Below are 13,592 nucleotides of genomic sequence, written 5' to 3'. Positions count from 1 at the left end.
GGTGCAGGTAGTGGCCACTGCTGAGGTAATCAGTCACAGTTGTGTTACCAATAAAGGTTTTATTTTGCTTGCAGTAGCTTTTTGTTAATTGCACAAAATCATGTTTTTGCCATTTAAACATTATCACACAATCCTATTCTGAAAGACAAATGTTCATTAAAAACAAAGCAAAAATAAAAATTCACAACCTTAATTACCTAGATTTGTCATTTAAAGGAGGTTTAAAGGAAAAAAAAAAGGGTCATGGAAGAGGGGCTTTCTTACAAGCTTTTTCACAAGTGTCACATTTTCTCCTAAAAGGGAAGGATTTCAAAACAAAGGTGAAATAGCTTAAACAGAAATACTCATAAAAAGAAACTTTACAGAATTGTCAACAATATTAAGACAACATTGACTAACCAGTTTCATTACAGTATTCTCCCCACCCCCACCCTCACCCCCCACCCCCCCAAAGTGTCCAGCTAGGACTAGAACAGGCTTTGTGTTCAGACAGAAAAGAATTCCAAATCCCAGTGAAGTTATGCCAAAAACACGCAGCATCTTCCCTGCCCTCCCCCTATGTCTTCTGAGATCCCTTGCCTGGTTTCTGATCAGCGGAAAAGGGCCAAGGTTGAGGGGGAGGGGTCCACACCAGTGTGGTCTCACTCTGTATATTCACTAGAAATGCTGACCTGCAAAGTGTGACTTTGGAAAATGCAACCCAAGCAGAGGGAGAGAACATTGACATCCTTTAGGTGACTTCTCCTTGTTTTTACGCCACATTCCAAGCCCCTCTGGTCCCCTATCCAAGGAGAAATGTTAGGGTCTTGAGGATGTCTCAGGTCCACCTCTGAGGGTCAGATAGTTCAGATTGGGTCAGGCCCAGTTCTCTTCCCTCCTGAGAGACCCTGGGGCCCTGGAAGCATCAAAGACCATGCTTCTGGCTGAAGTGAAGATACTCGTTCCTGTTTCAAGAGCTGAGCCTAAAAAATGGCTGTCGTTGGTCAGGCTGGGTCTGGGCCAAAGAAGAGACAGAAAACACTGTCTCCACGGGAAGAAAATGAGGGAGAGAGAATGAAGAGGCGGGCAGTGGGGAACATGTGCAGGAGTAGGCCGGAGAGGGTGAGACTGCTGTGAGGGGACCCAGTCAGAGTGACTCTTGAGAACCAGGTGGGAGTCTGCAGCATAACGGAAAACAGGAAGGACCCCCTCTCCTCCCTCTTCACTCCTCCCTGGTGGCCCTCAGGATCCCCTTCCCAAGGGCTGGAATGCAAATCCAAATACTAAGAGAGCCTGGTGAGGAGTGAGCTCCTCCTACACCAAAGCAAGGAAGTCTGATCCCAGCCCAGGGCTCTGCAGTGATGGTGACTTCTGGGACAGGAGCTCAAGAGCGGCGAGGAGAGCAGGCTTCTGTGAGGCTCACCTAATGTGCTGGCGGTTTGCGCTCTCCCCCGAGAGCCAGAGCCCTGCGTCTGCTCAACTTCGCCAATCTCTTTTCAGTTCACAAAGGCATTTATGGAGAGAGTTGGTTGCACATTGGTAGCTTAAACATGACAATCCTCATCAGCTGGTCACCTGAGGTTGGAGGGCCCATGAGGACCCTGTTTGGAGTCGGTGCTGGCTCATCTTGACCCAGAGCCTCTTCGTCACACGCGGGATCCAGTAGGGGGATGTGGACATAACCACAGCCTCTTTGCTCTGAGGGAAGGAAGCAGTGGAAAGGCTTCCAGTTCTTACTGCTGATTCGAGTTCCTTGAATGGAAAGGGTCTGAGATAAGACAAGCTCAGAAGGAAGGAAAAAAAAAAAAAGCCAGGCAGCAGTTTCTGGGCAGCTTCTATCCTGGGGTGAGAGCCAGTGTGTGGTATGTAGGGGTCGTGTGTATTGTGTATTTCTGTGTGTGTGTGTGTATGAACACACAGCCACCTAGTCCGGGGCCAGTGCCCAGTTCAAGAGCTTTCCCAAAGGCCAATCCTGCTGACACCCCTCCCCTCCCCAGGACCTCCAGGGGAGGAGTGACACTGTGTGCTGTGCTGATGGCAAGTCTCAAAGTCTGTATAAAAGGAGATGGAGACAGGTGGACTGGTCCAGAGTTAAGTCCCAGGACCCCAACCCCATGTGAGGAGGAGGGGTCAGAGGGAAGACTGCGGGGCAGGGGTGGGGTATCGAGGGCTTAGTGTATATAGGCTCGGTACACGGCAGACATGTCGTTGTCAGACTGGTCCAGTGCCTTGGCTCTTTTGTACACCTGGAAAAAAAGGAGATGGGCTCAGTCTCTGGCACAGAGCTGACTTAAAGACACAATCTGCTTTGTGGAGGTAGTTCTAGATGCGGTCAGGCAGGCAGGCTCTGGAGTCCAGGCTGTCTGGGTGCAACTCCTGGCCACCCTCCACTGATCTTGAGCGAAGTGCCTCAGTTTCTCTCTGTCTTCGTTACTACTCCTTGATGTCATGGAGAAGATAACAAGGTTATCATGAGGACTAAATGGAGCGAGGGAGGTAAAGTGCTCAGAGCATCGTTAGTAATTATAGTCATGTCTCTTCCTGCCTTTAGGGTCTCCCTGTGTTATTCTCTGGGCTGCTATCCTTGCCCTTCCCTCTGCATGGGATGCCTTTCCCTAGGCAAAGCTGGCTCCTTCCCAGTCAGCTCCAAGGCCTTCCCTGACCAGTCTATATAAAGCAGCGGCTGTACCACTTTATCCTGTCACCTTATCTTACTATTTTATTCATACTTCTGACCTTCAGAGAATTCTTGTTTAAATACCTATCTGCTTATCTTGTGCCTCCTTCCATTAAAATGTTAAGCTCCACAAGGAAGGGAACGGGCAGCCCCTCACCATGTCCCCAGAGCCTAGAACAGTGCTTGGCGGCGGACAGCCACTCCAGAGCCACTAGGTGAGTATTATGAACGAGCGTGAAGAGAATTAAAAAGCCATTCAAGCAGGTCAGTGTGGCGTCCAGGCACACTGAGGAAATGCAGTTGGCCACAAGGTTCCTCCCACATAGCTGCATCTTTGTCTTTTTTTTAAAACATAGTCCAGTTGAAGCCACGATAATTGAGTGTCCATTATAGCTCAGGTATAGCTGTTAGCTCAAAATGAAGGCTAAATAAAGACCGTTTCAGAGAAAAGAAAACGAATCGTTGCCAGCAGACCTGCATTACAGAGAATGCTGAAGCAAGTTCTTCCAGTTGAAAGGGAACAATACCAGAGAGAAATTCAAATCTTCAGAAAAAAATGGAGAACACTGGAAATGGTAAATTAGAGAAATATAAAATTATTTTTTCTTTTAATTAAAAAAAAATACATACGACCACTTAAAACATTCCAACATTGTCTGGTAGGTTTAGAACAAAGGCAGATGTAACACACGGGACATCTATTCCCCAAAGCAGGGGTTCTCTTGGGGCGCCTGGGTGCCTGAGTTAGTGGCTCAGAGCGGCCGACTCTTGATTTCAGCTCAGGTCATGATCACTGGGGTGTGGGATCAGGCCCCCATGTCAGGGTCCACACTCAGTGTCAAGTCTGCTTGTCCCTCTCCCTTTGCCCCTCCCAACTCATGCACGTGTGTGTGCATGCTCCCACTCTCTCTCAAAATGAATAAATAAAACCTTAAAAAAATAAAGCAGGGCTTCTCAACCTGGGGTTATTTTGCCCCACGGGACACATGGTAGTATCTACAGACCTCTTCCCAACTGAGAGGGCACTGCTGGCTTCTAGTGCTTAGAGGACAAGGATGCTACTGAATATCCTGAAATGCACGGGACCACTCCCACAACAAAATGGCAATAGTGCCCAGGTTAAGAAACCTTGCCATAAAGGAGGGCAGGTGAGGGAAATGGATCTATGTTTTATGTGAACAGGTATAATATTAACTCTAAGTGGGCCATGAAGTTAAGGGTATTGCATATTCTTGCATACTGCAATCTCTAGACCAAAGATAAAAGGGAAACAATGCATTATTAAAGAGCCAACAGAGAAAATGGCATTCTAAAAAACAGTCATATAATCCAAAAGGTGATAAAAAAGGAGGGATAGACAAAAGTCAGAAAGGACAAAGAGCAATCAAATGGTAGCTCTAAGTCCAACCACATATCACCAGACTTTTAAGACAAAGACTAAATGTGAATGGACTGGTGAACCTTAAGATCCTGAACGTTGGGCTCCAATGAGGAACCTAAATTCACGCCCTCCAGAAAGCACCACGCTCCACTGAGAAATTAACCAAAATGTCTGTTTTCAAGCCAACGAGTCCTGTAGAGCCACGGCAGAGGCAGGTCAGAAATCACAGAGCACGCCGCCAACACAAGCCACATGCAGATCCCTTCCGAAGTAACTTCAGTTAAAGACAATCGATCAAAAAAGTTCTATAAAATACACAGAGAAGTCCACTGCTTAGAGAGAATCCAAGGCAAAACAAACAGGAGGAACCTGAAACTGTACTGCAACCTAAAAAGGTGAAGTGAGTTCCCTGAACTGCTCAGGCAGACAAGGAAGGGACAGGAGACTGATTACACTTTATGAAAGGCCACGTCTGAAAAGAGCACAACTGTGTTTCTTTACTTCTTCACTGGAACAAGCCACTTGAGACTTCTATTTAACTTGAATCGAATGTGTATCCTCTTAAAGTTCCTAGAAGATACAGCCTCTAAAAATAAATCAATTAATGTGTTTTGTGTTTTATACAAAATACGGTTTTGATTGTAACTCTACAGTAATGAAATACTGCTCAGCTTTTTTAAGGCGTCCCTTCTGTCAGGCTGAGGAAGATGACCTTCTCAACAACTCTTTCTGGGGCCCCTGGCTGGCTCAGTTGGTAGAGCACCCAACTCCTGATCTCAGGGTCATGAGTTCAAGCCCCACATCAGGTATGCAGATTACTTAAACTTATTTTATTTATTTATTTATTTATTTATTTATTTATTTATTTATTTATTTTTAAAGATTTTATCCATTTATTCGACAGAGATAGATCACAAGTAGGCAGAGAGGCAGGCAGAGAGAGAGAGAGAGGAGGAAGCAGGCTCCCTGCTGAGCAGAGAGCCCGATGTGGGACTCGATCCCAGGACCCTGAGATCATGACCTGAGCCGAAGGCAGCGGCTTAACCCACTGAGCCACCCAGGCGCCCCACTTAAACTTATTTAAACAAATAAACAACCCCCTCCCCAACCCAACTGTTTTCAGGAAGTGCATATGTAGGTGCTGTGTTGTCACTCAAACAAATGTTAATGACCAACACTCCAATTAACAGGTAGATACTGTCAGAATGCATACAAATGCAAGCCCCACTGACAGGCTCTACACTGAGGATACCACTTAAATATAAAGACACAACTTGAAAGTCAATGAATGAAAAAAAGATATACCATGTACACAGCAGCAGTTACGGTAAAACCAGGCAATAGGCTTCAAGACAAAGGTCAGAGGGACATTCCATAATAATTAAAGGCCAAATTCATCAGGAAGACATGACCATAACAAATGGCTAAAAACCCAAACACAAGAGTTTCAAAGATAACAGAATTAAAGGGAAAAACAGACAATGCTACAATCATAGCTGGAGATTTTAGTATCTCTCTTTCAGCAACCAAAAGAACCAGAGAAAAAGGCCAATAAAGACGATCTGAAAAACCACTACCTAACCTTGACCTAACTGATTATCGGCAGAACACAGCAGCTGACAAGTGGAGAACAGTCTTCCTAAGTGCACATGGTACGCCCACCAAGACAGACCATTTGCTAGGCTGCAAAACAAGTCTCAATAAATTTAGAGTTAAAAATCACACAGGATCTGTTTTGTAACCACAATAGAGATCCATCAGTAATCACTAACTATTAGATTCGCAAGACAACTCCAATTATCTGACTGATGCACTTTTAAGTAATCCGCAGGTCAATGAAATCACAAGGGTTACAAGTAAGAAGGGCTCAGAAGGGAATATATGCTTTTAAATGCTCCGGTCTAGAATCAATGACCTGAGCTTCCATTCAAGAGGTGAGACACAAAGAGACACAAAGCAAAGAGATGGGAGGAAGCCTAAAAGCAAAGGGAAGACTGTCAGATAGGGCCTCTTGCAGTTACCTCATTGGCTGCAGCTGCCATAGGAGTAGGATGGTTGACGGCATCCCCCAGGGCAATGGCTAAGCGGAGATCCTTCTGAATGTACTTCAGGTAGAAATCGGGCTTAAAGTTCCCTTGCAGGATATCTGAGGAGGGAAAGCCACGTAACAGAAGAATTAAATGGACCCAAATTAAGAAACTATCTGCTGGACCACCAGGGCTCAACATCTAGCATTTCTTCCCTCTTGGACAATGAAGAAACCAGTCCCCAGCCAGTACCCCCAAATCCCATCTGCCATGTCTCTGGATCCCTCTGACAGAGGGCATGGAGGGCATGGACTGACCAGAGAGGGTGCCTCTTTCACACCGGTCAGCCCTTGAAGAAGAGAATGCTCTGTGACAGCAACCTGACCTGGTTTCTCAGCCCCAGTCACAACTAAAATGCAAGAAGAGAGGCCAAAGGCAACTCACTTTGGCACTTCTGGTCCAGGAAGATGCTGGCCAACTGTCCCTGATTGAGGATGTCCAAGAGTGTCTGCTGGGACTGGCCTGTTACTTGGGCCAGGGTTAACCCCTCAGCGATGGTGGCCATGAAGCTTCCCTGTACCATGTTCACAATCAGCATCATCTTGGCTGCATTGCCAACCTCACCTGGCCAGGGCAGAGAATCACGGTCACTTTCCAAGAATTCCGAGGCAAGGGACTTTCTGCCCACCCTCATCCCTGCTCGGACCCACCTCTACACCCAGGGGAGGCCCCATTCACCTGCCCCTGACAGAACTGGCTCTGACCCTTCGGGCTCTTCCTCCTTCCAGGCACTGACTGTGCAAGTCAAAGGAAACCTTCCCACGGGGGCCCCAGGCAGAGAGGCCGTGCGGGATTGACGCAGTCATCAGTGCAGTCTAGAGGGGATGTGGCCCACCCAGCCTCCGGGCCTGCAGTGGCCCGACAGGTGGGCAGGCGTGTTACCTAGAAAGAAGGAGGTCTTTCCCATTGCCTGGAAGCAGCTGCTGCAGTCCTCATACAAGCCCCTGTCTCCGGCTGCTAAGATCACCAACATCCCATCATTAGACAGCTGCTGATTCCCTGAGACTGGGGCTTCCAGAAAGCGGCCCCCCCTGGACACAATCACCTAGAAAGGAAAGTCACAGCTTCTGAAGACCTTGCCTCTCACGGGTATTTCAAGTGGAAACACCTGGCCCTCCACACTGAGCCCCCAAACAGGTGTCTGAACTTCATGCAGTAAACAGAGAAGAGGGGGTCTCCCCAGAGACTCCCACTGACTCAGAATTTCTTGCAATGACCAAGCGTGACCATGCCGATGGCCTGGCTGAGCACACCTCCTCCAGACACTGCCCTTCCCTGCTTCAGCCACTCTCAGAACACACAGGGGCCAGAAGTCACCGCCCTCTCACTCGGCCCAGGAGCTCAGGCAGGGAGAATACTGTTGGTAACAACTGTAGACGGCCGCTTAAACCAAAAAGGCCCTGCTGGCAGCCTGCACTGCTTCCCATTGTGGGGCTGGCAGCTACACGACCTAATGTCCATCCCGGCAGCACCTCTCCTCTCACGGCTGTTCAGATTAGCTGTGGCTTGGAAAGCAGAAAGTGAAGACAGGCTAGTTCCAAGGCTACAAGCCTCTCCCCCTCTCCTGGCTTGGTTTCTAGAGTAACCAAGTTGCTCACTCAGGCATAATCAACCAGCCTGAGTCTTGGGCTCCAATTGCCAACGACGCTGGAGGGCCAGCATGAACGAGGCCGCTACCTGCGCCAGCTCGGTGACTGTGTCAGCATCCACTGTTGACATGTCCACGTAGCACTTCCCGGGGCGGATCCCCTGCAGCACACCACTGGGGCCCAGCACCAGCTGTGGGGACACAAGGGAAAAGCAATAGCCCAGGCTCCCAGCCAGACGCCCAGGAGCCCCTTAGACCTAAGGTCAGAATCTTGTTACTTTTTTGACTCATTTCCTGATTAGGAGGTATTAAGGCTGCAAGGCGGCAGCAAGTAAGTAAGCCTGAGGGAGAAAAATACCTCTACTTTATTCCCATTTAGCTTCAAAACAATACATGCATGTTCCTTTTCACTAAAAATCTCCCATTTAAATAATAACCTCAGTATTTTTGGGGGCTTCTTTGGATTTACTTGGATTAAACTAGTTATCACTTTAACAAGATGATTACTGTACTTGAACTTATAAAACATGCAGATACAGTCACAGCTAAACATAGGATCTTGCCAGGTACACAGAATAAGAATACACGAGGACAGCCGGCATAGATTGCAGGGACCCTAGTTCTTCTCATTCTTTGTTCTGAATTAAAGGATGTCTGTATTGAATTTATGCAGGTAATTTCTGGGGGATGGCCCCAGATGGGAAATACAACCCTCCCACATGCTACAGACACTCACTCATGGGCAGGGGAGAAGACAGGGAGGCCAGCCAGCTTTCCTGGCCATCACCTGAGACACTGAGGGGAGGGAGGGGATCCTTACGTCCTTGGCTGCCTTTGGATCAGACACGCAGGCAAAGGTGATGTCACAAGTTGAAACGACTTCAGCGGGGGTTCTTCCTAGGCGGGCCCCCTCCTGGATGAACAAATCACACTGCAAAAGTCACAGATCCTAATGTGAGCTGCAGGCAGTGCACAACAAACACACCAGCTAGGCCAGAGACACGCTGCGCAGTCCTCCGAGCTGGCCTCCCAAGGCAGAAGGCTGAGGCTAGGAGCCAGGGACACCAGAGGCGGTGGTCTGCCTTTCTGAGGGAAGTGGATGGGGCGCCTTAAGGACTGTCTTGTGTTTGTATACCTGGTGCTTAGAACGATGTTCTACTTCATAGTAAGCATAAAACAAAGTGTCTGCTGAAGGTTCCCTGTTTGAAGAACAGGATGCAAATAGCACCTGTTCGCAGCCCTCTGTGGTTATCTTGGCTGTGGCAAAATGTACGCAGTGTCCCAGGCTATCCACATTGTGCTGGGGAAGCAGGGCTGGGGCTGGGAAGCTGCTGCTCTTACCAAGATGTTTCTGGGAGTCTAAAAGCATGAACTTTTCTTCCTTGAGAATTAAAATTACCCAGAATATCTCATAGCAAAAGATCATTAATATTTCAGTGTTAGGGACGCCTGGGTAGCTCAGTTGGTTAAGCAGCTGCCTTCGGCTCAGGTCATGATCCCAGCGTCCTGGGATCGAGTCCCACATCAGGCTCCTTGCTCCGCAGGGAGCCTGCTTCTCCCTCTGACTCTGCCTTCCACTCTGTCTGCCTGTGCTCGCTCTCGCTCTCTCTCTGACAAATAAATAAATAAAATCTTAAAAAAAAAAAAAATTTCAGTGTTATTTCCTTTTCTAAGGCATTTAAAAAGGTAGTTAGAATAAAGTGAACCTACTATTTTGTATCCGACTCTCAATACTGTGTGTGATATGTATTTATACGTACTGTAGTCTTTTATAATAGATGGCTGCAGAATATTCCATTGAGATAGACCTGAGTTTACCTAATAGCTCTCCTGCAGTTAGTTATGTAGCCTGCTTTTAATTATAAAGGACTCCAACAAATATCTTCACGTACAATACCTTTCCTGTATGTTTTGAATTTAGGTCTCGGAAAGCAGAATAGAACAGGCTCCAAATAGCTTTAAAGTTCTTAATAAATGTAGACAAATGGCTTTCCATTGGAGCTGTGAATTTATAAAGATCATCAGCAAGATCTCAAACCACTATCAGTACAAACTTTAGAAACAACAAACAAGAGGTGCCTGGGTGATTCAGTCATTAAGCATCTGCCTTCGGTTCAGGTCATGATGTTGGGGTTCTGGGATCGGGTCCTGCATTGGGCTCCCTGCTTGCGGGAAGCCTGCTTCTCCCTCTCCCACTCCCCTTGCTCGTGTTCCCTCTTTTGGTGTGTCTCTGTCAAATAAATAAATAATATCTTTTTAAAAAATTAAAAAAAAAAAAATAACAAGCACCCACAAATACACAAAAATTGTGTCCTACTTGATGATTTAACCAGCCCACAACAGCAACTTTTTGATATATTTTGATCACTATTCATTACTGAACCTTTTAAATTTAATACCTTTGTTTGCTGTTTCTTTTGTGAGGTAGTTTTTATTTTGAAGATATCAATATATCTAATAAAATCAATATATTACCTTTCCTCTATCATCTCTGCTATAAGCACTTTGAGTTGTTGTCCTTCTCAATCTACGTGGAATTTACTTTAGTAGGGGGTATGAAGTGAGATTATTACTTCCTCAACTTTCTAACCAGTTGTTCTGAATATAGCTTACTGACTGGCCTTTCTCCTATCTCACTGATTGCAGAGAGCCGCCTCTATCAGACCAAGTCCTAGCTGTCGGGTCTAGCTGATGGGTGTGTGTCTTTATTGCGCTACACATGCATCTTAGCCTTTACTATACAGCTTTACATTTTAAACTTTGCTTAGGAGAAACCGCACTACTCTTTTCTGAAAAAGTGAAAATATGTTTCCCATTTACTATGCCAGGGAATAATTTTTAATCAAGATCCTGTAAAAAAAAATTACACAGGGACTGTCGAAGATTTACATGGCTTTTTTTTTTTTCCTTGAGAGAGAGAGTGCGAGAGTGAATGTGAGTGGCGGGGGTCTGCAGAGGGAGAGGGGGAGAGAGAATCTTGAGCAACCTTCATGCCGAGTGCAGAGCCTGACATGGGGCTCGATCTCATGACCCTGAGTTCATGACCTGAGCCAAAATGCAGGCTCCATGCTGAGCATGGAGCTCAACGTGGGGGTCGATCCCAGGACCCTGAGATTATGACCTGAGTTGAAACCAAGAGTCAGACGCTTAACCGAATGCCCGCCCCGGCACCCTTAATCTTTTGCTTTTGCGGCCATTTTACAGATGAGGACTGAGGCTTAGGAAGATAACCGATCTTGCTGGAGAGGGTGAGCAAGACAGCTGTGACTTGGATTTAGGTCTGATTCCAAACCAAGGTTCGCAACTGCTTTGTTCTCCGGCTTTCCCATAAATTAATTTAGACAGAATGGCCATGTTTATATACTATTTTGGTTTTTCAATCCAGATACAGGGTGACCTGAGGCACCTCTATCAAAAGTGAAAGTACTTACAAGGGAAACCCTTACTTCTACCTTAGGTACCCAATGCCTAGCAGGGGAAGCCCAAACCTTTTAGCACAGCTTTCAGTGCCCTTTCCCCAACCCTCTGGACTCTCCAACCAGTTCCTTGCTATTCTTGAAAAGGCCTTTGTTTCATTGGAGTGAATTTTTTTTTTTTTTTAACCTTGCCAAGACATTTCTGTTCATTCAAACCCATCAGCTCTGACACCTCCTTCAGCAACCAACCTTTCAGCTCTATCTAGCTCCACGAGGGTGCTTGCTCAGTCACTATGTAAACCCATACTCAGCCACACCTGCCCCCCAACAGGCTGGTCCTTCCTCGCTCTCTCTTCGTGTGCTCCTGGTGACTGCAGGGCTTTTGTTTCTCGGTACTCAGACTACTGCTCTTCACCTTTTCTCGGATAGGAACGTGATGGGAGGAGCCATGGCCCCCCTCCCTTACAAAAGGTGCACATTTGGACTTGGAATTCCATTTCAGGGCATGCACAGACCCTTGAAGTGGTGGACCACCACTTTAGGTTAAGAACTTCTAATTCTGTCCTGTCCACTTTGGTGGGCACTTGCCATGAGGGGCTATTTACGTTTAAGTGAAATAAATTAAAAATTCAATTCTTCCACCACACTAGCCATGATTCAAGTGCTGACGAGCCACAGTGGCTAGTGGCTATCATGCTGGACAGTACAGACATGGGCGTTTCCAGCACTGCAGAATGTTCGACTGCACGGTGCTGTTAATACAATCTCAGTAAGAGAGCACAGTGCGTCCATTAAAAAGGAAGAAGCAGATCTATCTCCATGCACTCACTATTAATGAGCTACTAATATACACACATGCATATATTTTCATGTGCAAAAAAGGATAAAAACATCTGACCTGAGCTACCTCAGGTAATGGCAGGAAAGGGAGAATTTTCACTTTATTTTATACCTGAGGGTTTTTAATTTATTTTTATTTTTATTTTTTTAAAGATTTTATTTATTTATTTGATAGAGAGAAAGAGATCACAAGTAGGCAGAGAAAGGGGGAAGAAGGCATCCTGTTGAGCAGAGAGCCCTATGTGGGGCTTGATCCCAGGACCCTGGGATCATGACCTGAGCTGAAGGCAGAGGCTTTAACCCACTGAGCCACCCAAGCACCCCACCTGAGGGTTTTTAAATGTTACCTTTTTATAATAACATCCAAAGCTTAAAGGTTCTTTTTTTTTTTTTTTTTAAAAGATTTTATTTATTCATTTGAGAGAGAGAGCATGAGCAGGGGAGAGAAACAGAGGGGAAAGCAGACTCTGGTAAGCAGGGAGCCCGAGGTGGGGCTCAATCCCAGGATCCTGGGATCACCACCTGAGCTGCAGGCAGACACTTAACCATCTGAACAACCCAGGGGGCCCAAAGCTTAAAGATTCTTAACTATAGAGAACAAACTAAGAGCTGATGGAAGGCAGTGGGTAGGGGATGGACTAAATGGGTGATGGGTATCAAGGAGAACACCTGTGAGGATATATACACATTATGTAACACTGGATGATGTTACAAGTGACAAATCACTAAATTCTATGTCTGAAACCAATTTCTATCACGCATGTTAATTAACAAGAATTTTATTTTAAGATTTTATTTATTTATTTGACAGACAGAGATTATAAGGAGGCAGAGAGGCAGGCAGAGAGAGAGGGGGAAGCAGGCTCTCTGCTGAGCCGAGAGCCCAATGTGGAGTTCAATCCCAGGACCCTGAGATCATGACCTGAATCGGAGGCAGAGGCTTAACCCACTGAGCCACCCAGGCGCCCCAACTAGCAAGAATTTAAATACAAATTTGAAACTAAAAACAAAAAACAAAAACAACAAAACACACAAAAAACAAACCTCTTAAGCTAATATACCCACAGCTTTACCTGTCTGAACTAAGAGCTTGGTTTCTCCTACTCCACCTGCGCAGAATGCTGAGCGGCAACAGGAAGATCCCTATCCTTAAGCCACTCCATCTCCAAGGGTCAAGGTGTTGTCCCACCCCATCTGACAAGCACCCCCACAAATACTTACTTTTTCTGCAGTCCGGTTCCAGACAGTCACTGTGTGACCCATCTTTAGCAAGTTGGAGACGATGCCACTTCCCATGAGGCCAAGGCCCAAAAATCCTATCCTAAAAGAGAGAGACACCGATGGGCTCAGGGTGGGGCCCCACGCACCAGAAAGCTCACTCAGCGGCCCACAGCGCCTCTGCAGAGCCGGCAGCAGTGTGTGCACGTTGGGCCTTTTCTCCTCATGCCGTTGTTTCAGAGTGTCCTTCAATTTAGCTGGGCTTCTCTAAATCCTTGCCTGCCACAGAAAGAAGTGTGCCTCATATGGTTTAGGGCAAGTCTTCCAACTTGTTCCCTTACTGCTCTGCTAGAGCGTCTGAGCCCACGATTCCTGCACAGCGAGAAAGCAGGCATTTGCCTTCAAC

General features: G+C 46.5%; 1 protein-coding gene across 6 annotated transcripts in view; it reads right to left on the bottom strand.

Annotated features, from left to right (window-relative positions):
• Positions 1-39: 39 nt before the first annotated feature.
• Positions 40-13,592, bottom strand: part of GLYR1 (glyoxylate reductase 1 homolog) — a 35,956-nt gene continuing 22,403 nt past the window's right edge. For 3 of the 6 annotated variants that reach the window (XM_032327447.1, XM_032327443.1, XM_032327446.1), the window contains 7 exons: positions 13,190-13,289; positions 8,533-8,643; positions 7,802-7,903; positions 7,007-7,169; positions 6,509-6,688; positions 6,059-6,183; positions 40-2,225 (listed from right to left, as the gene is read on the bottom strand). In XM_032327447.1, coding sequence (XP_032183338.1) covers positions 2,151-2,225; positions 6,059-6,183; positions 6,509-6,688; positions 7,007-7,169; positions 7,802-7,903; positions 8,533-8,643; positions 13,190-13,289 — 856 coding nt within the window. In that variant the 3' untranslated portion in view covers positions 40-2,150. The remainder of the gene's footprint in view (positions 2,226-6,058; positions 6,184-6,508; positions 6,689-7,006; positions 7,170-7,801; positions 7,904-8,532; positions 8,644-13,189; positions 13,290-13,592) is intronic. The other 3 variants (XM_032327445.1, XM_032327448.1, XM_032327444.1) reach the window with 2 other exon arrangements.

The sequence above is a fragment of the Mustela erminea genome, chromosome 20 (assembly GCF_009829155.1).
Source record: "Mustela erminea isolate mMusErm1 chromosome 20, mMusErm1.Pri, whole genome shotgun sequence".
Taxonomy (NCBI): domain Eukaryota; kingdom Metazoa; phylum Chordata; class Mammalia; order Carnivora; family Mustelidae; genus Mustela; species Mustela erminea.
This window is presented reverse-complemented; position numbering and strand designations above follow the sequence as displayed.